At 59.5% G+C, this 26759-nt stretch overlaps 3 protein-coding genes across 3 annotated transcripts in view; 1 reads left to right on the top strand and 2 right to left on the bottom strand.

Moving 5' to 3' along the window:
- Window positions 1-9322, top strand: part of MACROD1 (mono-ADP ribosylhydrolase 1) — a 143620-nt gene extending 134298 nt beyond the window's left edge. Inside the window, 6 exon segments of the mRNA XM_078433604.2 lie at window positions 7399-7515; window positions 7914-8035; window positions 8168-8198; window positions 8408-8481; window positions 8805-8886; window positions 9182-9322. Of these exon segments, the coding sequence (XP_078289730.2) occupies window positions 7399-7515; window positions 7914-8035; window positions 8168-8198; window positions 8408-8481; window positions 8805-8886; window positions 9182-9219 (464 nt within the window). The 3' untranslated portion in view covers window positions 9220-9322.
- Window positions 9323-9441: 119 nt separating this feature from the next.
- OTUB1 (OTU deubiquitinase, ubiquitin aldehyde binding 1) lies at window positions 9442-17584 on the bottom strand. The gene is made up of 7 exons (XM_060607036.3): window positions 17459-17584; window positions 15698-15759; window positions 15328-15426; window positions 11327-11445; window positions 11002-11086; window positions 10688-10882; window positions 9442-10565 (listed from the first exon to the last, which is right to left on the bottom strand). Exons 1-7 carry the CDS (start codon window positions 17514-17516, stop codon window positions 10368-10370), a joined length of 816 nt encoding a protein of 271 aa, XP_060463019.1. The 5' UTR covers window positions 17517-17584; the 3' UTR covers window positions 9442-10367.
- Window positions 17585-23049: 5465 nt separating this feature from the next.
- Window positions 23050-24897, bottom strand: COX8A (cytochrome c oxidase subunit 8A). The gene is made up of 2 exons (XM_060607038.2): window positions 24711-24897; window positions 23050-23379 (listed from the first exon to the last, which is right to left on the bottom strand). Exons 1-2 carry the CDS (start codon window positions 24822-24824, stop codon window positions 23284-23286), a joined length of 210 nt encoding a protein of 69 aa, XP_060463021.1. The 5' UTR covers window positions 24825-24897; the 3' UTR covers window positions 23050-23283.
- Window positions 24898-26759: the final 1862 nt, after the last annotated feature.

Raw genomic sequence — 26759 nt, forward strand, 5'->3', positions numbered from 1 at the left:
GGCGTTCTGTCACCCCTGGCCATCAGACTCCCATTCGTGTGGTTGTTTAAGCACCAGCTGCCTCCCGATCAGACCGCCCTCCTGAGGGACACGTGCAGGGTGTCTGTCTGTCCAGCTCCTGGCCAAAGTGAGGTGCTCGCTTGTGGACCAGCTGTGCCCCGGGGCCCCTTCTCCCCGTGCGCGTGCGTTCGCACCCCTGCCCTGGCCCACCGCCGTGGCCCCTGGGCTTGAGCTGAACCCAGCACCCGGGCCCGCCTTCTCTCCACACACATCCGTGGCCCTGGTGAGGGGTGTGGGACCCTCTTTCCTCTCTCCTTCTCTCTCCCTCTCTCCGTCTCTCACTTTCCCTCCTTCTATCTCTGTCTCTCTCTGCCTCTGCCTCTCTCTAGTTCTGCCTCTGTTTCTGTCTCTGTCTCTCCTTCTCTGTCTCTATCTCTGCCTCCGTCTCTCTCTGCCTCCGCCTCTCTCTATCTCTGCCTCTTTCTCTATCTCTCCCTCTCTGTCTTTGTCTCTGTCTCTGCATCTGAGTCTCTGTCTCTGCCTCTGCGTCCGTCTCTGCCTTTGTCTCTGACTCTGTCCCTCTCTGTCTCTGCCTCTCTGTGTTTGTCTCTATCGCTCCCTCTCTGCCTCTATCTCTGTTCCTCTTTATCTCTGTGTCTCTCTGTCTCTGCCTCTGTCTCTCCCTCTCTGTGTCTCTGTCTTCTGTCTCTTTGTCTCTGAATCTCTGTCTCTGTCTTCTGTCTCTCTGTCTCTGCCTCTCCCTCTCTGTGACTCTGTCTCTGTCTCTTTGTCTCTGAATCTCTGTCTCTGTCTGTCTTCTGTCTCTCTGTCTCTGTCTCTCCCAGCCGCACAGTGTCTCTTGCCCACTCCCATGTCTCTCTTCCATGCACCTGCTCTCCATTTCTGGTCCTCTCTCGCTCCCTCCTTCTCCTCCTCGTTCTCTCCCTGCTCTCGCGGGCTCCCCTTTGCTCAGAGCCCAGCTGGCCTGGGGGATTAGCAAGGTCCCAGAGCGGAGCATCGGGGCCTCGACTTCCGCCCGGTAGCTGCCCAGGGCCACAGCCGAGGCATGGCGGGCACAGGGGGCAGACGGCGTAGCCTCCGTGGCCCTCCCTGGACCGGGCCGGCCTCAGAAGGAGCAGGGGCCCCAAGGGCCGAGCACCCTGTGCCCAGACTTGTCTGGGGTCCCACCGTGTACCAGGCTGGAGTGGCGGGGCACAGGCTGTGGTGCCGGGGGAGGCCCTGACCTGAGCTGAGCAGACAGGGCGGGAGCGTTGGATGGGGAACAGCCAAGGGCCCTCCCGTGCCCCACACACAGCCAGAGCCCGTCCCAGACCCCCCCGTCCCTGCTCCGATTTCCCGCTGGGATGGAATCAGTTCTAGCTTCTTCCACCAATCCTGCACATGCAGCCCTCTCTTCCCCCCCCAAACCTCCCCAGCCCCGACCCCAGCCCTGGACTCTGTCGGCGCCCTCCTCCCCCAGCTTCCCAAAGCCAGGCTTTCTATCGCTGGGGCTCTGCTCAGAGGCCACGTCCTCAGAGGCGCCTTCCCAAGGCGGAACAGGGCCCGCCTGTGCCCATCTCCTTCCCCTCTTATCCAGCTTCATTTCCTCCCATTTCCGGGCTCATGGTGACGCAGAGCCCGCCCGGGGGGGGGGGGGGGAGTCCCCTCCCTGCACAGAGCCTTCCCCCCCCACCCCACCGCAGGGCCCTTCCCCCAGTTGGTGGGTGGGAGAGACCAGAGGCCAGTCTAAGGTGGAGGCTGGAGGGACCCCCAGCCGTGCTTAGGATGGGGCATTTTATTTCATGGACTCATGGGAGCCATGGAGGTTTTATGAGCAAGGGAGTGACGAGTCCTCCCCAAGAAAGGGCCCCAGGCCTCCCGGCCATCACCAGATGGTGACGGTGATGGGCTGATGGTGGTGGTGGTGTGGACGTCAGCCAGCTACACTGAGCTCCCACGGCCGCGGAGGCCAGGCCTCGCGTAGAGCCTCTCTCTGAGAGATCCCGAGACCCTCACCACAGCGCTATGGGGCGTGCCATTAATATCTCCAGATGAGGAAACTGAGTCACCGAGTCCCTGGAGCGAACCGTGCTCCCCACCCCGGCGCAGGCCCTCCCTGGTAGGAGGGACAAGGGGACTCAGGCCCCCCGCAGGGATGCCAGCGGAGGCCCAGCAGGCCTGTGGGGCCTGCACCCCACCCCCAGCGGGCAAGATGTCGCCCAGCCCCTGCCAGCAGCTGCCATGGGGATTTTCAATAACGGGAGTGATTTTTGCATGATGAATGAGGCGCTGCCGCTGTGTACATAATGAGGGCCTAATGTTTTCAAATCCCCATTTAAGGAGTTGATCTCACCCCGTAATGAATTTCACATCACAGACCGGAGCTGCTGTCCATCCCTCTTCTCCCTGGGGTGCCCACCCGCCTTGGCACCGCGAGGGTGGGGTCTGGCGAGGGTGGGCTCTGCCTCCTCCCCCCACAGGCCCAGCCCAAACCGGTCACAGAGCTCGTGGCTGCCCTGGGTTTGTCGATTGAATGAGCGACCGGGAGGGTGTGGGCGGAAGCCGAAGGTGGTTCCGGCGGCAAGGGGGCACCACATGGGGTTGTGGCTTCTCAGGCTCTGCGGGGCGGCTCCGCGGGTCCTGGGACGAGGCCGGAGACCAGAGGTGATGAGTGTAGCGTGGACGGAGGGAGCGGGGGGCTCAAGGCCCCGGGGTGGGTCCTTCTTCCAGGCTTTACGGCCGAGCTTGTCCTCCACGGGGTTCGGGGCTTGCAGGCGAACCGGCAGTTTGGACATCTGCCCCTGCCCCAGCTGGTGCCCTCTCAGGGACTCAGTTTCCTCATGCGCCCCCACCAGCCCTGGCATTCGGTATCTCTGTGCAGGCAGCTGGGACCTGGGAGGCAGCTGCACGTAGCACCGGGGTCGCCGGACTGGTGGCTTCTCCTCAGGCCCTGGGACCTGCCGGGTCAGATGTCCAGGTGGGGAGTGGTCCCCAGGGCCCAGGCCAGGTGCCTTCCTGCCCTCCCCTGGCCCCCTCTGGCCTCAGCCCACACCCCTGCAGTCCCAGCCCGCCCTGCCCAGGGCTTTCTGGGTGCCACCTCCACCCTGCAGCGCGTCAGTCCCTCAGGCCCCTCAGGCCCTGACAGGCAGAGTAGCCTTCCGCCTACAGAGGCGGGGGGGGGGGGCGGGCCTCAGTCTCCCCATCTGAAACAGGTGACACAGGTGACAGAGTGATAAAGTGCAGGGCACCTTGGTGCAGTCCCTCACTGAACGAAGGCTCATGCCAAGTGGGGAGGGAGGTGCTGTTACGGACCTTGTAGAGATGAGGAAACTGAGGCACGGCACGGACAGGTGAAGTGATTTGCCCAAAGCCACCAGCAGGCTTGTAGGCAGGATTTCTGGGACAAGAAATCCCAGGAGGGGGCACCCAGGAGGCCAGGCCCACGGGGCAGCGGAGGGGCAGGGGGGTGGGGGAGGGGAGCCGGCCCTGGGCCTGTCAGGGTCTCTTGCCCTCTGGCAGGGACACAGCCGCCCCCCTGTCCCCCAGGCCCCGGGCATCCTCATGTTCCTGTAAATAATTAATTAGCCCCTGCTTGCTTGTTTGTTTAGCATGAGGAATGCTCCCCCACTGAGACGCATTTATTGCTGAATAAATTTAAATATCTAATCTTCCCTTCATGAATATTACAGCACCCCAAATAGCCGCCAACAGATCCTAAGCGCCTTGGCAAATGGCCCCCACAGGAGCCTGACTGCCGCCCGCCTCTGCTGGCTCCAGCCCCTGCCCTCCACCCTCGCCCTCCTGACCCCCGACCTCCGGGGAAGGGGCTGGGTGCGAGCTGAGGCCCCCGGCCCCCATCCCGTGCCCGTGTGGAGGCCACACTGGGGGCAGGAGGGCAGGGCCAGCCGGGCTTACCTGGGGGAACAGCCTGGGACGGGGTGGAAGGACAGGGCTGCGGCAGACGAAGGACAGACAGGGCCCCCAGGTGACGGCAGCATCTGAGGACCCCAGGCAGGAGACGGAAGAGGTCAGAGAGGCAGGTGGACAGCAGGGAGGGTCTCCAGGGCAGCCTTGCCAGACAGAGGTAGCTGGTGGTCAGCTGCATGGGGGTGGCTGAACAGTCACGCGAGGTGAGGGACCCCAGGTCACTCAGCAACCAGGGTCCCCGAAGTCCCTCTTTTGGGGGGGGAACAGGAGCCCTGCTGCAGTGAAGAGGGGAGTCCAGACCTCGAGTTTGGAGTTTGGATGAGGAGGGAAGGGGAGGGGGCCAGCCAGGGTGATAGGGAAGGCTTGGAAGGGAAGAGAGAGAGAGAGACAAGGCTTTTATGGTCCTAGAGGAAGCAGAGCAGTCCAGCTGTGTGACCCTGGGCAAGTCTCATCCTCTCTGTGCCTCAATTTCTCCTTCTATAAGGGAGGAAAAATAGTGGGACCTCCTAGGGTGGCTGTAAGGACCAGCAAAGAGGGGTGTGTGTGCACTGCTCAGGCTCAGGTCCCAGCAGGTGTTCCAGAAGAGGCTGCAACTCAGGAGCCAGAGGGGGAGGGGGGCGAGCGGGGCACAGGGACTGAGGGAGAAGGCAGAGCAGCCCTTAGGACAGTCTTGTGGGGAAGGCTTGGTTCCGGACCTGGCAGAGAGACCTGGAAGGAAGCACCTCCCCGCCCCGCCATGGGTCAGTCTTCCCAGGAGGGACCCCAGGTCTTCTGCTGACTTGGAACAGGGGTTGAGTTGGAGGCTTGAGATTTGTTTGCATGTGGCCAAAGGTCCCAGAGAGGGGATCGAGGGTCCACTGGTATGAATTGGGGTCACCACCCTCCCGCCAGGCAGCCCCAGGCTCAGGTGGAGGGCGGGAGGAGGGACACCTCCCTCCGATGAGACCCCAGGAAGCCGCCTCCTGCAGCCTCCAGGGTTCAGCTTAGCCCAACGTAAGAGCCAGGACAGGGCCGAGGAAGCAGAGCCTGGGGGCAGGGAAGGGGGGTGACTGTGGTTCACATGGGGGGGCAGGGAAGGCGTGACCCCCTGGGCCTGTGGGTGAGGACCGCAGGCTGAGGGTCCCCTCTGGCACAACTGTGGTGTGTAGACGGGGAGGGGGCAGGTGAGAGGGGCCCCGTCGGTGCTCTGGCTTGTTGGGGAGAGGATGGGGCAGGGGTGAGGCCCAGGGCCTGGCCCTCATCTCTGCCCTGGGGAAACTGATCCCCTAGGCACTTGCATGGCAGTCACCTGGCCCAGCCCGAGGCTTCTGCCAGCCCCGAGTGCCCCCTCCCCGTCATGCCCCCAGGTCAGCCCCATAGGTCTGACTGCAGGCCTGTCCACCTCTGCAGGAAACATTAAGTCCCCGAAACACAGATCTTACTGTGTTTCTGCACTTGGGCACAGCCTCCGCAGCAGGCCAAGGTCGCCTGCAGGGAGGACGGCAGGCAGCCAGGAGCCAAGTGGCACCGTTAGGGCAGGGCGGGAGGCCCCCAGGAGAGCCGGCCCAGACCCATTCCCGTGCTTACCCCCGTAGGCCCCGAACACCCTGACACCCGCCTGGACAGCCGCCGCCCCTGTGTCCCCACAGGGAGCACGTTCTCATACTATCCCACTGTCCTAACGAGAGCCAACACCCATGCCACCTTCACCCACGCCAGGCCCTGGCTTCAGCACCTTACGGAAATTAACTCGCTTAATCCTTCCAAGAGCCCTAGGAGGTGGAGCCCATTTTACAGGTGGGGCAGTTGGGGTCCAGAGAAGCTAAGTGATAGGCTCCAGGCCACACATATCTGTGACTGTCAGAGCTGGGCCTGGAACCCCGGGCCGCCCAGCTCCACAGCCCCTGCTCTCGTACACGCTGCTGGGTGGTCAGCTGGCATCTCACCCAGAACGGACACACTGCACGCGGACGCGGTGTGACCCTCCAGGCTGCGCGGCCCCTGAGCGCCGCCTGGACAGGGAACTCAGGGGCCCCGCCTTGGGTCCCCCGCTCCGCCCTCCCTTGGGCCACCGTTGCCCTTACCCCTCCTTGCGGGAGAGGTCCTCCCAGGGCTCCCGACTCCTCTGCCCCATTCCCCCCCACCCCCCCACCCGGTGCTCTGGGAAATCGCCTGGTGCCAGCTCTGAGTGAAGTCACAAAATTAGGTTTAATTGGGCCCCACAGGGCACAAAAGAGAAGAAAGAGGGGGGTGGTCCAGCTGGTGTCCCTGGACCTCTGCCAAGACTTTGGGGGTGGGGTGGATGGGATGAGGGAGGAAGGGCCTCGGTGTGCGCATCTGCAAAATGGAGAAATGAGGCCTCTTTCCTGCTGCTGGGCCTTGTGAGCCCCGGCAGCCAGTGCCAAGGAGCTCCTGGCACAGGCCTGGGGTGCCCTGCGAGCTAGGGAGCTGCCAGAGGTGGGTCACGTTCTCCTGGCCAGGATGCAAACCCCTCCCCTGAAGAGGGGTCACCGTCGCTATCGTCCAGATGAGGCAGTGGCCGCTCAGGGGAAAAGACTTGCCGGTGTGCCCCGCTGGCCCAGGGGACGACAGCCGAGCTCCGCCTTTCCCACCGGGGCCACTGAGGCCACTGAGGCTGTGACACCGGGGTGAGGTCCGGCCGAAGGGGCGGAGGAGACGCTCCTCCCGTGGTGCCCGAGTTGTTTATCTGGGCCCGCGTCCCCAGGGTCGCCGCCCGAGGTCCCAGAGCCGCGCTCAGATAAACAAGCCCGGGCCCGCCGCAATTAAGCCGGATGCGCTAACGAGGCGGCTCGCTAACGAGCAGGGGCGCGCGCCCGGATCCGCCGTCCACCTCTCCGCAAAGAGGGCGAGGAGGGGGCTGGAAGACCCAGGCTCGAGGCCCGGACCGCAGCTGCCACTTGTTAACTAGGTGACCCCGGTTTCATCATCTGTAAAGTGGGTCCCAGAGTTTGCCGCGGCCGGGAGGGGCCTCGCCTGGGGATCCGGTGCGCGGTGCCAGTCGCCCCCCGCGGGCTCCTCGGGCCGAGGCGGCCACCGGTCGCGGGGCCCGCGGCGCCTCCGGGCCAAAGCCGGGCGACCTTCCCTTTGGCCGGGCTAGGGTGGCGGTTCCCGCCGCCGCGGACCCCGCCTTCCCCAGCCGCTCCGGCCCGGGGAGGCCCCGGCCCCGCCCGCGCCCCTGCCGCACGGCCGGGAACCTGCAGGGCGGGCCGGGCGCGCCCCCTGCCGGCCGCCCCGCGCCGCTTCCCGCCGGGACCCGCTGCGACCCGCCTCCGCGCCTCGGAGCAAGTAGGGGCGGCGGGCGTTAGCGAGCAGCCGGAGGCGGCGGGAGAAGGCGCGCGCGGTGCCCGGTGAGTCCTGGCCCAGCCGAGGGGGTTGGGAGGATTCTGTGCGTGGGCCTCCGCTTTCTCTTCTGTAAAACGGGCTCAGGCGTGACGCGGGGCGCCCCACGGCTCACTCCCCTCTGCCCTGCAGTGGACGGCTGCATTCACCGGGCCGCTGGACCCCTCCTCACCGACGAGTGCCGGACCCTGCAGAACTGTGAGACCGGCAAGGCCAAGATCACCGGCGGCTATCGGCTGCCGGCCAAGTGTGAGTCCCGACCGCACAGGGCACCTCGTGTAATTGCTGGAGGCCTCCTCAGGGGTCGCTTCCTAACCTTAAGTGCCGGGACCCGGCCCCTCCTCGCACGCACCGGTAAGCAGGTGGCGGGAGGGGGTGAGAGGAGCTGAGGAGGCAGGGACTTCGCTCCGCCCCGCGGCTCAGCCGGGTCCATGCAGCTGTGCGAAGGGGGCCCAGCGCGGGCCTGCCCGTCTCTGTCGAGCGCATTTGAGGGCACACTTCTGCACCCGCGTGGGCAGGGTCCTCCCCTGGGGACTCTCAGAACTTGGGGAGAGGGCCTGTTTCCTGTCCTCTCCAAGGCGGGCAGGGGGAGAAAGCCGATGGCAGCTTGGAGACCCCGGCCAGTCTGACCCCGTCGCCTCCCGCAGATGTCATCCACACGGTGGGACCCATCGCCCACGGAGAGCCCAGCGCCAGCCAGGCTGCCGAGCTCCGCAGCTGCTACCTGAGCAGCCTCGACCTGCTGCTGGAGCATCGGCTCCGCTCCGCGGTGAGAGGGGCGGGGGCAGGGAGGGGGACGGGGGCGGCCTAGACCGGGAGGAAGAAGGCCCCTCGGAGGCGGTGGTTGGAGAGTGACACTGTCCCCAATTCCCTCTCACCTCCCCCCCTCCCCCCGCCCCAGGCATTTCCCTGCATCTCCACCGGCGTGTTTGGTGAGTGGAGCGCGACGGGCGGGGGGGCGGGGCTTGGTCTAGAAGGGGGCGGAGCGGGACCTGGAAGTGGGTGGGCCCAGACGCGAGGAGGGGCCTGGGAGGGCGTGAAAGGGGCGGGGCGGAGCCGGGTAGGTGGAGTCGGGCGGGTCCCGGGGCGTGGAGGGGGCGGGCCACAGCCCAGACTCACTCCCGCCCGGCCGGGTCCCCAGGCTACCCCAGTGAGGCGGCGGCGGAAATAGTGTTGGCCGCGCTGCGCGAGTGGCTGGAGCAACACAAGGACAAGGTGAGTCCTGGGCCCAGTCGAAGGGACAAGATGGGGGGGGGGGGGGTAAGGGGTGGCAGGACCGCACCAGCCCTCTCTGCGTCCCCGCCCCTTCCCTCGAGACCACTTTGCTCTCCTGCCCATCCAGCAAGGGTGGTGGAGTGCACACCATGAACCCCTTCCCTGAAGGGTGCAACCTGAGCTCCAAACTCAGGGTCGGTGCCCCGCCCCCCCCAAGAAAAAAGCAGGTGGAAACCTGTAGAGGTGGGGGCAGTGATAACACAGGAGAGCCGGGGTGTGGGTGCCGGCCACCCCCACCCCGGGCTGAGCAGGTCCCGGCACAGGTGGACCGGCTGATCATCTGTGTGTTCCTGGAGAAGGACGAAAGCATCTACATGCAACGGCTTCCCCACTACTTCCCTGTGGGTACGTACCCCTTGGCACCTGGGTCAGCCCTCACCCCTGCCCCTGCCCCTCCCCCTCAAGAGCAGGCTCTCACTGTCCTCTGCCTTCCAGCCTGACGGCACCTGCCGCCCACCCTGCCCAGGACTGGTAAGCAGGGTCTGGCCTGCCGTGTGCTGCCCACTAACCTGCCCACTAACACCAGGGCTCGCCGCCCCCCCCCCCCCCCACTCCCTGCCCCTGCTCACCCCCACGCAGGAAAGCCACAAGGGGAGGCCCACAGCCTACACTCCCTCTAACTGCTCTGCTCTGCCCACAGACTCGCCTGGGCCTACCGGACCTCGCTCCCAGCTCTAAGAGGTCTCCGAAGCCTGCAGCCGGGCCCAGGACCCCCCCCCCCCTTCTTCCCCTCAGCCCCCGGTGCCTGAGGAGCCTCCTAATAAAGACCACCCTTGTCACAGCTCCTACTGTCTGAGTGCTGGCTGGGGAAGGAGACGGCCCAGAGGTGTGGACAAGTGCTTCTGGCTTAACAGGGCTGGCGAGGGCGGGCGGGTGGAGGCACGGGCCGGACCGCAGAGGTGGGCAGCAGCACTTCACATTTATTGAGGGCCTGCCCGCAAGGAGCTCACAGCCTGGGGGCCAAGACCCCATGTGTGCTGGGGTGAGGGAAGAAGAGAGGTGAAGGCAGAAAGGAAGGCAATGCAGAGACACCGTGGCCCAAGCAGAGGGGGTGCAAAGCAGGCACAGGCAGGGGGAGGGGCGGGGGAGGAACGGTGGCCTGGCAAGCCCTGCCTAGACCTCGGGACGGTGGACCACACGCAGACTCGAAGGCTACCCTTCCCCCACCAGGTTGGCACCACCTGGGGGTACACTGGGGCGCCCCAGCTCCTCCACCTGCCCTGAGCCAGGCCCCATCACGTCAGCCCTCTCCACCCAGGACTGGACCATGCAGACCCCTGAGGGGAGGGCGGGCAGCTCAGGTCTGGGGCCCTGACCGGCACGGAAAGGTACAGTCAGGTCAGAGCCTACGAGGGAGCAGCTCGAAGCCTGGGTGATCCTCGGTCCCTGGGCAAGTCCCCAGGGAACTTCCAAGATTCTCATGGAAGCCCCCGGGCCAGCTAAGGAGGGAAGGGGGGTGGGTGCCAGAAGGGAAGGAAGCGGAACCCCAGTAACCAGGAGGGGTCCCCCAGAGGCCTAGCCCCCTCAAAACTGCTCCTGGTGGGGAGGCTTGGACACGGACAGGTGGAAGGTCGAGAAGAACCCACCTGGCGGCGGGGGAGGAGGGGGCAGCCAGACACATAGCAGCCAGGCGGGCAGCAGCAGAGCAGGGACACGCACACACGCGACTCACCACCAGCATCCCCTTTAATAAAATGCGGAAGGTCGTGTGACGGGGGGAGGAGGGGAGTGAAGTATGACCATTTACAACCACAAAAAACCTCTGTACATGTCTAGCGCCCGGCAGAGGGGAGGGCAGGCAGGGCAGTGGCAGGCCAGGGCCAGCCCTATTTGTAGAGGATGTCGTAGTGTCCAGGCCGGTAGAGAAGGTAGACCTTGGGCTCGGAGCCCTCGGGGAAGATGTGCGGGTTGGTGGTGCCGCCCTCGCCGCGGTCCATGTATTCCACCTGGATGGAGACGCTGAGGGCCTGGGCCAGCGCGATGATGTGAATGTGGTCACTCTCTTTGCACATGGGCTCCACCTCCTGCGGCACAGGGAGGGGGCCGGGCCCGGCTCTCACGTCGCCCTCGCATACACACACGCCCACCCCACCCCCGGCCCTGGTGCCCCCACCCTGAGATAAGAGAGAAAGGGGAGGGACGGCACCTGCTGACAGAACTCCTTGACGGTCCGCCCACCCTCGATGAAGTGCTCGAAGAACTTGCTCTCGCGCTGCAGGTAGCCTGACGTGAGCAGCCGCAGGTACACCACCAGGTAGTCCGAGGTACTCTGGTCATTGAAGGAGGCCAGCAGGTCGGCTACTGAGGTCTGCTTCTCCACCTGCTCGATCAGGTCCATGAACTGCCACCCACAGGGCACAGAGGGCACAACGAAGGAGGAGGAGATGGGTCAACCCCGCCACGGCCAGGCCGCCCGACCTCCACCCCGGCCGAGAGGGCGACGGGGGCGGCTGGGCTCACCGTGTTGTGGAAATCCTCAATTGTGAACTCGGTGAAGCCCTGGGACACCAGGTCCTCTTTGCTCTTGGCAGACACGGCCTTAAACCTATGGGTGGGAGGGAAAGGGAGGCCAGCATGGGCTCCTCGGCCAGCAGAGAGGCCGGCGCAGAACCGGGGGAACCGGCCGACGCCGCCCCCCACCCCCACCCCCAGCTCAGAAGACCAAAGCAAGAGCCCAGCCACTGTCTGGGCACCTCCCGCTCACCGAGAGCGGGCGGGAGCCCCGGGGGCCCTTCCTGGAGCCATCGCCCGCCTCCCGCGGCGCCCGAGTGGCCAGCGTCCTTACCGTTGCAATTCCTTGCTGTCATCCAGCAGCGCCTCCAAGTGGGAGAATCCAAAAGCTCGGTAGAAGCAGTTTCCATCAGGCCTGGTCTTGCGGATGTACGAGTACTTTTTGTGGAGGTCCTGGAAAGAGGCAGCCGCCACCCCCCCGCCCAACCCCATGCCCATCAACATCAGGCCGGAACCAGAGTGGACCAGAGAACCACCCCCCCGCCCCCGCCCACCCCCAACAGAGGTCACCCCACAGCGGGGATGACTAAGCTCCAAGGAACCACCTGCCATCCTCAGCTGCTGACCCAGCTTTGCCAGTCACCTAGAGACCCGCTGACTGGAACCCCCAAGGCCTCGGGAAACTGTGCCCTTATGGGCACACTGGCTGCACGGGTCACCCAAGTTGTCCCCAGCCACCAGGTATGCCACACTGCTGGGCTTGCAGGGCTGTCTGTGCAGAAAAACGGGCATATCAATCAGTCCTCGTCCAACACAGCTTTTCAGAGGATAGTCTTTCAAACCACGCCAAGAATCCAGGGCCAACAAATTAGGATGGGGGTGCAGCGCTGGGCTCCACACCAAGCACTCCCGCGGGAACCAGCGGCCCTCGTCTCCCTTTTTTTAATGTTTGTTTTTGAGAGAGAAAGACAGAGACAGAGTGTGAGTCGGGGAGGGGCAGAGAGAAAGGGAGACACAGAATCTGAAGCAGGCTCCAGGCTCTGAGCTGTCAGCGCAGAGCCCCACGTGGGGCTCGAACTCATGAACCGTGAGACCACGACCTGAGCCGAAGATGGATGCTTAACCGACTGAGCCACCCGGGCGCCCCAAGGCCTGGTCTCCTTCTAAACGCTACCCTGCCCTGTTCCATCTCCGGTTTCCTCCCCAAACGTGGTGGGATTTCCTGTCTGCAAAACCTCCCCACATGGGTGGCCCATCGGCACTGCCAGCAAGCAGGCCCCGGCCTAGTTCAGGCCTTCTCCGTTCTCCTCCACCCACTACCCCCTGCCCACCTTTCCAATGACCTTGCTTCCTTTCTGAGGACTTTCACCCAGAAGCCCTTAGCACCAACCAACACACCCGCCCGCGGCCTTCTCTCCTGATTCCCCGGAGGGTCTGGGGCTGCTACGAGGCCGCCCCTCTGGGCCACATCAGAGCCCTCGGGCTCAAGGCCAGCATTCCAGGAAGCCTCCCCCTCCTCCTGCATCCATCAGTTTTCCTCTCCCTCCTGGTCAGACTCGGCGGCATACAAACACCACAAGGCTAGTTCTTGCTTAAAGAACAAAACTCGTCTGCTTCACATGAACTCCTTCCCGGCTCCCACCCAACCTCTCCATTCTCCTTGAGAGCGAAGCTGCTCCGGAAGTTGTCTGCGCTCACCGCGTCCGCTTTTCTGCTACTAACTCTACCCAAGCAGCCTTTAGTCAAGGTCACACGTGCCTTTCCTAAGTCCGAGGGCCAAGCCCACTCCTCCCCAGACTGGCCCCTCAGCAGCATTCACCACAAGGGGGGGGGGGGACGTCACCCACCGTGGGACACCCTCCACCCCACGACACCACCTCCGGGCCCCCTCCTCCACACTTCACGCGGCTCGTATGCCCCAGCCTCGCCGTGTCCTCCTCCTCCCCTCACCCTGTGAAGGTCAGGGCCGCCACCAGACCACACGGCACCCTTCCTCAAGACACCATGTGCCACGAGAGGGGCACGCCACACACCTGTACACGGTACCTGCCACGGGAACGGCACAACCCCACTCGGGCCCGGGACCGCTTCCGCTCGTGAACTATACTCACGGTCTCTTGCCACTACTGGTCTTGGGAGTGACTGACTGGTTTTAAAATGTTTGTTTGTAAGTAATCTCTACAGCCAGTGTGGGGCTTGAACTTACAACCTCCAGATCAAGAGTCAAGTGCTTTACCCACTGAGCCAGTCAGGTGCCCCAAATGGAACTCTTCACTTGCCCCGTCTCTGTCCTCAACTCCCATTTGACTCCAAAATCAAACCGCCTCGTCTCCTCGTTCAGCCCGAGGGCGCATCCTGACCACTGACCACACCGCTCCCCCCAGTCCAATCCGACGCAGATCCAAAGGTTTGCTCCTCAATCTGCTGAGTCTCCTGGGCTTCTCACTGCTTCTCTCAGGCACTCCCCTCCTCCTGGCGCCTTTATTGCAAGAGCCTCCTCCCAGGTCTCCGGCTCCAGCAGCCGGAGCCGGAGTAACCAGAGAAACCTGCTAATACTCCTCCTCTCCCTGGCCACACGCCCCGGTCTCCCAGCCCCCACCTGCTCCCCAGCTCTGCTCCAGCCACACTGCCCCCTGCCCCAGCCTGCCCCACTCCGCCCAGGAGCCCAAAGCCTGTTCCCCGGCCGCTTCCAGTCTGTCACTCCAACACCCCCTTCTCAGCAAGGCCTGCACCACCTGCCCTCCAACTCCCTCTTCTCCTCTTCCTGCTTTACCTTGCTCCAGAGCACTGATGGCCTCTGACGCATACACCCGAGTTACCTCTGCCTTACTGTGTCTTCCCACAAGGACACGTAAGCTTCATGAGCGCAGGAACTTGTGGGGTGCAGTCATTACTCTACCGCCGGTACCTAAAACAGTGCCGGGCCCACAGCATGTGCTCAGAGACGGTAAATCACAGCACACGATGCACACAGAGGCCAAATCATGGCAGCTATTGGAAAAGCTACTAGAATCATTCTGAGCACCTGCCCTGTGCCAGGCCCTCCACTGAGGGCCAATGTCCTCTATCCTAAATCCTCATGGGGGCCCAATCCAAAAAGGAGCCAAGTCACCCAAGTCTGCTGGGGCTCTGCTGTCTAGGCTTAGGACCCTCCCCGGGGGGGAGGCGGGCTCACGCACAGCACAGGGGCACTAAGGCAGAGATCCCGCAAAGACAGCACGCAGCGGCCACTCGAACGTTTGCTGAATGACTCAATAGGAACAATAACAGAGGCTCCAAGAAATTCCGTGCATTGCCCAAGACCACACAGCCAGAAATGAAGCCGGAACTTGAACCCAGGTCTGTCAGGCCCCAAAACCAGGGCCTTCATCCCTCCAGAGTCCTCATAGGTACATCACACACACTCTGGGCAAGGAGTCCGAGTAGACCACAGGCCACACACGGCTGGATCTGGCCTGCAGGGGTGCTGTTTGGCCCACACATTTTAAATCTGAATTAGCTGCCTACTCTTAGAAGTCAGGAGATTTACATCAAAAGCATTATTTCCAGCTTGTCTTGGAAAAACAGATCCAGAAACAACGGAGTGACAGGCATGGACACTCCTATTTGCCCCAGGGGCTTCCGCTGCCTGCCGTGGGCTGATGCAGAACTGTTATGTCAGGGGTTTACCATCTACCCTGGCCACTGATATGGATAACCCCAAGGCCCCTCCTTTCAGGTGGAAGGTTCTAAGCATCTCTGATCGTGGGAGGCAAGGAAGGCTTTACTAAGCCCTCAGGCTCTGCCTACCGGACACTCATTTACACATACCCACTGAACTGACTCACAGAGAGAGCAAGCGGTTAAGGGTCTGACCTCGTGTTGTAAGTGATGCGGCTGGGTCTAGCTCGGGCCCATAGGTCTCTTCCCCCACTGCCGCCACCTGCCTCTCGACAAAGGTCCCAGGGGCTGCAGGACCCACCCCTGCCATAACCCCGCCTCTCCCATCTAACCCCGCCCCTCGGCCCCACAGGGAGCTGCAGGAGCCCTCAGCCCCTACTCAGTCTGCACCAGCCCCCACAGGCATCATCTCCCCAATCTCACAACCATCCTGACTTCACAGAAAAGGACCCCACAGCGCAGAGACGCTAAAGGACCTGCCGAGGATACAGCTGCTGTATGGCAGAGTCAGGATATGAATCAAGGTCTTAGGATTCCAGAGCCTGCACACTTGAGAACCAGCAGCCAGACAGCTCCCCTCCCCCAACACGCTACCCTCTCTGAGGCCAGGCCAGCAAGGAGCAGGTTTGAAGCAGGCCCCCAGGGCTTTTCCTGCCCCCTCAGCCAGGCTCCCACCTTGATCTTCTGTTGATAGATGTTGTCATCCTCAGCATACTCCTTGTATAAGACCGAAAGCTCCAGACGCTCCGAGACCAGAGGGTTCTGCACTGCAATCTGCAGGGGGGAGGAAATCCGTCATGCTCTGGCAGGTGGATGGAGTGACCCACACCTAACAGCCAGAACACCTAAATGAGGGGTGCTGGAGCGATTACCCGGTGGCACAATGTCCTCTCGCCCCTGCCACGGCCCCCCTCACCCCCCAGTAAAGACATCCGGTACCCAGCACAGCTTGGAGAGGAGGAGGCTTCCAAAGCAGAGATAAACAACAGGCCTCAGGCCCAGCCTATGCTTCCCCACAACGGGGCCACTGGCCACAGCCCCTCACCTCTTGCTGAATTCGGTCCTGCTGAGCCATGATGGCTTCATCATAAGCAAGACAGTTAACACCTGGAAGAAGGAAGAAAGCCAAGGATTACAGTGGGCCCCAGCTATCTCCACTCCAGGCAGCTGGGCCAATGACAAGAGCGGCCCAGGGAGAGCAGGCATGGAATCTGGAAGTGTGCATTTTACTTACACCCTGCTCTACCAACTGTGTGATCTTGGCAAAGTCCTTTCCCCTCCCAGCCCCTACTTTTCTCATCTTTAAAAAGGAGGGGGCTGAGGTGTGCTCCGCTCCCAGGCGTGTTCATCCAGCTCTGACATCCCCTTCCCCCCGCCTTCTAACGTCGATTCCCAGCTGCCTGAGAATGCTCTGGGGCCAGGCAGGGTCTCTTGGGGGAAGTGAGATGAGGAGGCAGGGTTCTGGGCTGGATGAGAGCTTCCCATAAGCCTGCATTTTACTCAGTCACACCCTTCCTCCTTCTGCTGTGCTGGGTATTCTTAATGCCCGTTTTACAGATAAAAAAATAATAATAATAATGCAGACAGGTGAAATGATCTGCCCAAGGTCACAACTAGCAAAGACCTGGGCTCAAACCCAGGTATGTCTAATTCTGAAGCCTGAGCTCTTGATCATAATACCTCTCCTCGGCTACCTTCCGGTAGAGGCCTTTCCTCAACTATAAAAGGGGGCTAACACCACTTCCTTTCTCCCCTCTATTGAAATGTTAAGAGAAGGAGGTGGGATCTTGGAGGCGAACTGTTAAGTGTTCATCAGTGAATTGGCAGATCCACTTGTGGACCCCACCCTCCTCAGCCACTGGCCAGGAGCCAGGAGACCTGAAATCTGGTCCTGGCTGTTTCTTAACTTATGTGATCCCGAACAAGTATCTTCTGGGGGCCTGCATCTCCCAGCATTCAGTCTCTCAAGTGTCTGGTTAGAAGGTGTGTGTGCTGAATGACTTTTCAGGCCAATCCTTTTGAGCCAGAGCATCCCTGATCCTCAGCTGGGCCCGGACTAATCCCCTACATCGGGACAGGGCTGTCCCACCCACCCCCAAGTGACCCACTCAGTCCCCAGGGCCTAACCATGGGTGGAAAGAGGGTGGCACCGGTTTTGAAAGGTCCAACTCCAGAGGTGTAGGAAAACAATGCCTAGGCAGGCGGAAAGGGGCTGCAAGGCCAGAAGAGGGGGCTCTACCAGAAACGAAGGCTGCAGGCCTCAGGGGCACACACCGCGGCCGCTCGCAACCCCTGACCGCCCGCAGCATCCCGAGCGGCCCGCCCAGTCCTTTGTGCTCCGCGGCCCGGCGTAACTCGACGCCCTCCCGGGCGCAGACTGCTCTGGAAAAGGCGGCGGGGGGGGGGGGGGGGGGGGCGGGGGGCAGGCTCCGGCCTAGGCCCCGGGCTGACTGCAGGGACTGGGACAGGAGGGATGGGGACCCGGGAGCCCCGCGGCCGGCGTGGAGGGGCTGGGGGCGGGGCGGGACGGCCCAGGCCCCGCCCCGGGTGCGCGCGATGGGAAAGAGCCGCGGGGCTGGGCCCGCCCCGCTCGCTCGCTCGCCGGCCAGCTCGCCCGGCTGTCCGGGGGTCGCGGCGGCGGCTCCTTCCATTGTGAGGGGGAGGGGAGGTGGCGGCGGCGGAAGAAGGGGCAGTCCGTGCGTTTCGCCCCCGGCCTCCGGCGGCCCCGCCCCCAGCCTCTGCGGGAACCGGCGACCTGGCATCGCCCGTGCTAGCCCGGGCCGGACGGCCTTCCCTTGCTCAGTACCTTCGGAGTCGCTGCCCAGCGGCTCCTGCTTCTGCTGCTGAGGTTCCTCCGCCGCCATCTTTAAACAGCGCCGCACTGTCGACCGCTTCCGGGTTAGCAGTTGCCCTCCTCCCGGAAGAGAGCCCCTCCTCGTGGCCCCTCCTTGGCAACGCCCCTAGCGACGGGATCCCCTCCGGCGGAGTCACCTGCGAGGCTCGCTGTCAGGTGTGGCGGCCGCCCCGCCCACCCACCACCATCTTCCCTATTCCCAAAGTTCCGGTGGTAAGAGGCTTCCCGGAGCCAATTCGGATTTCTTTTCACTGGAGTTTGAAGAGCGGATGGTGTTACTGAGATAAGTGGGAAGATGAAGTTAAAATCACTCCAGAATTCTTGGCAGCGATTGCAGTGAGGAGAACCTGGCCGAGGAGACGCAATCGTGCTAACATCCGAGCCCCAGCACATCACCGCTCGGTTCCACTGAGCCTCGCTTCTGACTTTGGTGTCCCGTTCCGGCAGGGAGTACATGTCCCTTTGGGTCAAGGCCAAAGTCTTGGGACCTAACTTTAGACTCTGTGCCTTTCTGGTTATGAGAAAAGCAGTCTTTTTTTTTTTTTTTTTTTAAGTTGGTAAAAATGGAAAACAGATTAGTAGTTGCCAGGGGCTGAGGGAGGGGGAGCGGAGGGAATTGGATGTGAGATCCTTGTGGAAATGGAGATGTTCTCTCTTTTTTTTTTTTTTTTTTAAGTTTATGTATTTTGAGAGAGAGCTCGCGCAAGGAGGGGAGGGACAGAGAGGAAGAGAGAGAATCCCAAGCAGGCTCTGCTGTCAGCCCAGAGTCTGTTGCGGGACTTGATCCCACCAACCGTGAGATCATGACCTGAGCGGAAACAGAGGGCCAGATGCTTAACCAACTGAACCACCCAGGAGGCACCCCTTAAGATTTTATTTGTAAGTAATCTCTCTACAACGTGGGGCTGAAATTCACAACCCCGAGATTAAAGAGTCGTTTGCTCCACGGACTGAGACAGCCAGGCACCCCTGGAATGTCCTATATCTTGACTGTATGTGAACCCCAGGTTTATGCTGTACTATCATTTTGCAAGATTTACCAATGTAAAAGGTACATGGGATCTGTGTAGCCTATTAAAATTGCCTGTGAATTGTCCAAAAATAAAAAGCTTAAAAAGTGGCAAGGCTGGGGTGCCAGGCTGGTTCCATCAGTAGAGCACGTGACTTCTTGATTTTGGGGTGGTGAGTTTGCACCCCGTTTTGGGATAGAGAATTACTTAAAAAAAATTAAGCGGCAAGGCTTTGGATATTCAAGATGCTGTTGTTGAGGGAAGTTACAGCGTGTGGCTCAGTTTGCCAACTTTTCACTGTCGAGGGCCTTCTTCATTTCATGAGCTACCTCCTGTCCTGGGGTAGGTGCCCTTGGTGCCTGGGCTCACCACACAGCCCACGGTGGCCTTGTCACCGTGGCGTTGCTTCTAAGCTCAGGAAAGCAAAGGGTCCACCCTGTTTGGACCCACGCTTGCCAAAATGTTCATTCCTTTTCTCAGTGTTAACATTGAAATCTCTTCACTGGCAGTCAGATCTTCAGTTAGAAGCAGTATTCTTAAATGGAGAGCTAAGACCGTTGATGACATGATTTCTATCTGGCTTTTCAAAATCTTGAAAACTGCTATAAGACAACTTCAACTCTGTGCCCTCTTATTTTGGCCAGGGAGTCGATGAGGCATAAAGGGACACGGGGAGCTGGGTTCCGGACTAATGGTCAGGACAGGGAACACCGGATTTGGTAAATCCTCTCCTCTCCTCTGAAGAGTGAGAAGGAATCCCAGTGGTGAGCCTGTGCTGGGCCACAGCCAGGCTGCTAACACCAAGTAAATACCTCCCTCCTGGGGGATGTGGGCTTGAAAAACCAATGTACAGGGGCGCCTGGGTGGCTCAGTTGGTGGAATGTGAGACTCTTGATCCTGGGGTTGTGGGTTTGAGCCCCACGTTTTGTGTAGAGATTACTTAAAAATAAAATCTTTAGAAAAAAAAAAAATTGGAAGGAAACAGCCAGACGGAGGCTTTGGCTCTTAACCTAGCCCAGGATGGTCAACTTTTGCCCAGTCTTCTCCATGCTGATTTATTTGGCAGTTAATAACTGTTTTCTTACCCTCACACCATCTCTTCTATTACTCTTACCATTTTAAAATGGGCTCTGATTCTCTATCCTAAGCATCTGAAGTCCAATTACATGTTTGCCAGGAAGTCACCAGCATAGCTCCAGGCGTTTATCTCCATCTCCCAATTTACCAAATCCGGAAATGGTCCAGTGCTGCTGGCCCTGACTGCCGGGTCTTGGATGGAGACACGTCATGTTCGCACTTGGGTTCGGACTGCTGTTAAATACAGTCACAAAGGTGACAAACGGCAGAGGACTTTATTTTCCATTGTACTGACAGGGCAGACGCCTTCTCCTAGTCCTGCCGGCACACCCCACGTCCATGTGTGAAGGAATCTGTCAGGTGGAGGGAGAAGAGACTCCATACCAGGACCCGGACTGAAAGCTCAGCCCCAGAGGGAGAGTTTCCGGAACAGCATGGAGGCTGTAGGGGGCCCCGTGGCTCCCAGGCCCACAACCCACTCTCACCTCTGGGGGCGGTGGGGGAGGCCACGTACAATGACCCAGCACAGGTCCTAGGACAGCCACAGTCCCCCAGGGAGGCCATGGCCAGGAGAAAGGCTTCAAGGTGGACCACAGATGAGGGGTCGGTAATCCCTCCCAAGGCGGGCTTGGGAGTCCGGCATCTGCCCAGATGGGAGGAGCTGGGGCGTGCCGGCCCCAAGAGAACCTCTAGAGCTGTTGCCACAGGAACCCATGATGGTCCACAGACAGTCCACTCCACGATCATGGTCTAGAGAGGCTCTGATGGTGCAGAGGGCAGACTGGTGAAGCCGAGCAGAGGTTACACGTTGGAAGCTGCTAGCTCAGTTGATACTTGCCTGCAGAGTCCAGGCCACTTAGAGCAGAAAGCAATTAGAGGGGGTGGTGATGGCCAACGGAGAGCGCCCCCCACACACACACACCAGACCCACAATCCCCACCCTCCTCATTTGGGCACTGTCCTCCTGTAAATGGTTCACATTCCAATTCACTTCTGTCTGTTGAGGATCCGATCCACTGGAGCCAGCCCCTCCCATGTGAGCCTCATGGCACAGGGAGGACAATGCATTAGTCTCCTTGTTGCTGCCGTAACAAATCACCAATCTAGTGGCTTAAAACAACGCAAATGTAGAGTTTGACAGTTCTAGAGTCAGAAGTCTGGTATGGGTTTCACCAGACTAAAAGCAAGGTATCTGCAGGCTGTGTTCCCTTCTGGAAGCTCTGAGAATCTGCTGCGATTCATGCCGGTTGTTGGTGATTCAGCTCCTTGCAGCTGTAGGATTAAGGTCCTCATGTTCTTGCTGGCTATAAACCGGGGGCCGTCCTCAGCTTCCAGAGGCCATGGCATTCCTTAATTCATGACCCACTATCTTCAAAGCCAGCAACAGTGGGGGAAGTCCTTCTCAGGTGGCATCTCTGAAATACCCATCACCTGCTTTTCCTGTCCACCCTAAGGAAACCTGTGATTACAGCGGGGAATCTCCCATCTCAACATGCTTCACTTTCATCACACCTGCCAAGTCCAGGCACGAGGGCCTGGACCTCTTTGAGGGGACGTTTTCCTGCCTTCCATGTCACCGTCATTTTACAATCATGAAAACTGAGACTGAGAGGCTAACTGACTTGACCAAGGTCAGGTAATAAATGACCAAGCCAGGTCTCAAACCCAGGCCTCCTGACTCTCAGTACTTTTCTTGACATTATAGCATCTATCGGGACTGCAGCCTCTCCCGACCCAGGGTGCACTCCTGGGGCCAAACACACCTACTCCTCCAGACTCAGGGTCCAACAGGCACCCACAGCAGGGACTCATAAAGTACTATTTGGAAGTACAAGACGCCTTGTGTCTCTAGAGGGAATGGACCCAGAGCCCCAGTCTGGTTAAGAATGGGAGAGGGACACTGGATGGTGACCAGATTTCAGACCTAGTGGCCACACCGGGGACCAAGGGGAGGATGGGGTTCAAGCATGATTGCACCCTACACTCTCTCGTCCACCCCCACGTATGCCGTGGGACCGAGCAAGCTGGGGGAGAGCAAGAGCCAGAGTTGCTGATGGGCTTGCTAAGGGCCTTCTCAGACTCGGGGGCCCTAAAGGACTTGCCCATAACCACTGGTTTCCCATCAACTTGAGCAGTGGCTGGAGATGCACACCTTTGGGCTGGAGTTGTCCTTCTGGGACAAGGGGACCACTGTGGCCCTCTAGGCTCCAGGGGCACAAAAATGGGGGACACCCAATAAAAACTCTTGTCAGGGCAGTGGTGTCATCTTAGAAACTCCAGACCATTGTCTTCTGGGGTCATGTTCTTGCTTCACGGCAGCTCCAAGGCCTGATCTGTGCCCACCGGAAACCTGAGCCAACCAAGAGCCAAGTAGCTCAGAGCCCTCTGCTCGGGAAGTGTGAACAGCAGAGCCTCTCAGAGTGAGGCGCAAGACAGGAGCGACCCTGTTGTTTGGGAGGATGCAGCCAAGAGGTCCCTCCCTGCCAAAGACAAGGGCTCTCGAGGTACCAGCAGGTGACTGGTGGAAGCCCCTTGCTCAGCCGACCCAGCCTGGCCCTTCAGATCCTACATGGGCTCTCCCCCACCCCTGGCCAACAGCCCAATCTGCACAACCTCCCGGCACTCTCGGCCCTGTCCCTTGAGGCCCAGACATAAAGGCTAGTTTGTGTGGCAGGAAAGCCTGGCAGGAGGCACACAACGGAAGTCCGTACCCCTCAGGGAAGGAGTCACAGGCAGGAAATGGACCTACCACGCTATCCAGTGTGGAGCACTTTAATGCATCATCCCACCTGCGGAGGTACCCCCCCAGCACCCCTCCCCCACCCCCGCAGGAAGCATCCCTGAGGAAGGGCCCTGGGATTGGAGGAGCAGCAAATTCTCCAGGCCAAGAAAGGCAGGAGACAGGGAAAGAGGCAGGCAGCACAAGGAAGGCGGCCAGTCCATAGGCATTTCCGGATAGAAGACCACTGCCCTGGGGCTGACATGAAAGAGATAAAGCGCCCACCTTCCGACTGGGAAGAACTAAGAAGCTCCTGAGAAACAGTGGGAGCCCACAGCCGAGGAGCGAGGGGAAGGCTGCACCCACAGTGAGGGCTTCCGGCTGCAGAGCTGGACCCAGCGAGAAAGACAGAACACGGACACCCATGCACGGCGCAGCCCCGAGCCTGGCACGACCGGGGAGCCAGACGGGAGGAGCAAGGAAAGGCTGCCCAAGGACAACAGGATTTGTTTTCCCAGGAAGCCAGAAAACGCTGAAACACAGGAAAGCATGCAGGGGAAGCTCCCTCCACCTCCAGGCGGCAAGAACAGCAGGGCACGCATAACCCACCACAGGACAGTCAGCCAGCAGGGACATGCGGCTGGCCAGGCCGTCTTGGCCACACCCCCGCCCAACACCATCCTCCGCTCAAGTACAGAGGCAGGAGCCCGGGCCGAAGACACGATGCGTTTCTGAAGCAAGGTTTAAATACACTTTATTGTTACAAGGAGGGCCCTACCGAGCAGGGCCTTATACACTAACATATGTGGTCCCAGGGTGTCACCGCAGAGAAATCGAGAGGTCATGATTGCAGAAGAGGTCGCTGTAATTGAAGGACATGATCCAGGGAAGGCTGGCCAGGAATGCAGCAGACCTGATCAGGAGAGGCCAGGGGTGGTCAGGTCACAGGGTGAGGGACAGGCCAGCCCCCTTCACTCCCGCTTCTTGTAGCTCTCCAGATGTGACAGGACCCAGCCCGACGGCAGGAGGAAACACAGGAAGCAGGAGGTGAGCCCGATGGCGACTTCCTACAGACCACAAGAAAGAAGGAACCCGCAGAGTAAGAATTCCCCTAGGCTTACCAGGCAGCAGAAAGCCCCTTTCAAGGAGTCGGGATTCAGGCTTCAGAGGAGGGGCACAGCAGATCCAAGGCCCGCTCTAGGCCTTGAGGTGAAGGGTCAGATATGGGAGTGGGGCCAGCCTGTGTTAGGATCCATAGAGAAATCCACCACGAGATGATAAAGCAAAGGGACAGGAACAAAGAGTTAAACCTGTTTGATCTATTGGGATCCAGGAACCATGCATAGGCTGATAACCCTAAAAATGCACCTCTCCTTCTTTGCCTTTAAAAACCCCTCTCCTCAGGGTGCCAGGCTGGCTCAGTCAGTAGATCACGCGGCCCTTGATCTCAGGACTGCGAGTTGGGGCCCCACTCTGGGTGTAGAGCTTACTTAAAATCTTAAAAACATCTCTCTTCCCTTCTCCTTTCCAGGACTGCTATTCAACCTCAAAGGCCAGGGATAAAAGACTTTTTGCACAGCCACCTCCACATTCCCTACTGCAGTAAAGATCACAGCACAACTTGGGAGTCAGACTTGAGTTCAAATTCCTTCTTTGCCACTGAAGGTTTGACTTTTGACAAGTGGTTACGGTGCTCCTAAATTTCAGTTCCCTCCACCACGAAACCGAGATGATGGTCATTTCTTCTCAGGGTCACCGGGACCAGCGCAGCAGTCTGGGCGGTGTCTGGCAGGCAGTGGGCACTCGGCAGGTGCCAGCTGCAACTATTATCACTATTATTTCCTTAATCGCAGCTGCCCATCAGGCTCTGCTCCTAACTGGGGCCCAATAGCCTGGATTCTGAAGACTCGCATTCGAGGCCGAGTTCTGCCGCTGAGGCAAATGCATTAAAGCGCCACACAGGTGAGAGTCGTTAAGGGTTAAACTCCCACATTTCTGGAAATGACAAAGACCCACCTTCCCTAATCATTAACAGTGGTAACAACCATTATCGCCGCTGACAGTCGTTACGCAACCCCCATGAGCCGATGAGTAAACAGGTTCAGAGAGGACTAAGGGCTCGAGGCTGCACCGCACGTAAGCGACAGAAATATGCTGAATCGAGCGAGATTTGGTGTTGAATGAGCCCCAACTGTCGCCCGGGTACTGTCCCTCTCATTCGCGCCCTCCAGACACCCCCAAACCACTGCTGCTCCCTGCTAGGCTGCGGGCCGCGAGGTGCAGGGCACTCTCAGGGCCGCCGAGGGGCAGCACGCCAGACCGGCCATCCCCGAACTCGCCGCGGGACCCCCAGTCTGGCTCGCGGCACCTCCCGTGCCTTTCCCGGCCCCCTCCTCACCATGGTCCCGAGCTGCTCCTGCGGAGGCTTGGAATGGATCTGAGCACGCTGCACCGGGAGCCGCCGGGTTAGGCCTGTCAGGCCCCTCAGCAGCAGCGGGGTCAGTACAGACATGACCGCAAGGAATGACTGCAGACAGTGGCCAACAGTAGCCCAAGGTCGGGAAGTCAAAATGGCGGCGGAGGCCGGAAGTTCCGGCTCTGGGGAGGCCAGGAAAGGGCGTCCCGGAAGCTTCCCGGTAATGACGCAGGGACACACCTCCCACCTGCCCCCGTCAGTTTTCGGCGCGCTCCTCGAAAGAGCCAATCGACGCCATCCTACCGCCAATGGGCGGAGCATGGAGGGGCGTTCCTTTCAGTTATGCCCCACCTCCAGTGCGGCCTATCTTCTTGAGTGACACCTAAAGCCACCCAATCATATAAGCCAGAAACGAGGCGGCATTCTTGACTCCTCCCTTCATTCATACTCTTTAAAAAAAAAAATCTCTCTATTCAGAATCCTTCTCCGCCAGGCTTCCATTGTTTCTGGCCGGAACGCCGGACACTAACCTTGTAATTGAACTCGACTCATTACTATTGCCCTCTCCAATTTCAGTCTCCACGCAGTGGCAGCTGGCCTTTCATCCTCCCTTCCTTTCTTCTTTCCTTCCTGGCTCCCTCCCTTCTTCCCTTCTTTTTTAAACATAAATCTAACCAATCCGTGTAACCCACTTAAAAAGCTTTCAGTGGCTCCCGACTGCTTACTAGACAAAATCCTAATTCCTGGATATCAAACTCCAGCCTCATTTCTACTTCACACCCTTCTTGCTTTCTGATCCTCCCCACTCCCAAGCCTTTTGCTTCTTTGTATCTTGTGTTCTACTTAGGACACTTTTCAACTCTCACCTAGCCTTCCTTTTTCACGACACCAACTCCGACCTCCAGACCTCCACTTGCTGACACAGTTTACTTTATTCCACAAATAGTCATTGGCCCCTACTGTTCCAGACAAGGTGGACAAGGACTCCTTTATCACAGAACTGACATTCCAGAGGGGAGAAACGGACAATAAACAAGCACACAATGAGAAGCTATCAAATGTGCTATGATGTGACAGGAAGTGACAAGGTAGCACTGCATCAGGAAGTCTGTGCCACCTTTGTGTCCAGCAGCCCCTGTTTAGCACTACCCGCAGGGTCAGTCTCTATCCCTAGATTGGGGGCCACCTGAGGGCAGAGCATGTGTCTGGTTCACTACTGTCTCCAAAGAACCTGGCACACATCACTCAGAAAACGTTTAGGAACTGCAGGAGACTGAACAGTATTCAAGCGAAAGTGGGGTGAGGGGCCAGCCACAGAGCCAGGCCTTAACTCCAACAATCTCATTCCATCTTCACAACGATGGCAGGAGGGATTTGCTATTATTTCAAAGTCTTTTTTTTTTTTTTTTTTTTCCACAAATGAGGAAATAAGCCTAGAGAGCGGATCTGCTCAAGGTAATGCAGCTACCAGGCGGCCTAGCCAGGATTCCAGGGCAGGTCTATCTGCTCCAAAACCCACATTTTTAACTGTCACACAAGCTACCACAGAGGGAGTTTCCAGAAGTTCCATTTTGGACGTCATCGTGGCCAGGAGCATCAAAGACTGTGGCAGAGGGTGGGGGGTGGGGTAGGGTGAGATGGCAAGATGAGGTAAGGAAGCTGAAGGAACTCCATTTTACTTTATTTTTGTATTTTTTGCAAGGGACTCCATTTTAGAATGGCTCTGTCAGGGGCTCCTGGCTGGCTCGGTCAGTGGGGCAAGCGACTCTTGATTTCATGGTTGTGAGTTCAAGCCCCACGTTGGGTGTAGAGTTTACTATATCTATATCTATATCTATATCTATATCTATATCTATATCTATATCTATATGCACACCACACACACATAGAACATGTATAAATAAAATAGAATATGAATTTATATATATTATACATATATAATATATGTATATTATATAGAGATATATAAATGACTGTCTCAGCTGTTTTTCTGCTAGACCCCATTTCTGAATAAGCCAAAGAAGCAATGTT

The sequence above is a fragment of the Panthera onca genome, chromosome D1 (genome assembly GCF_046562875.1).
Source record: "Panthera onca isolate mPanOnc1 chromosome D1, mPanOnc1 haplotype 2, whole genome shotgun sequence".
Lineage (NCBI taxonomy): Eukaryota > Metazoa > Chordata > Mammalia > Carnivora > Felidae > Panthera > Panthera onca.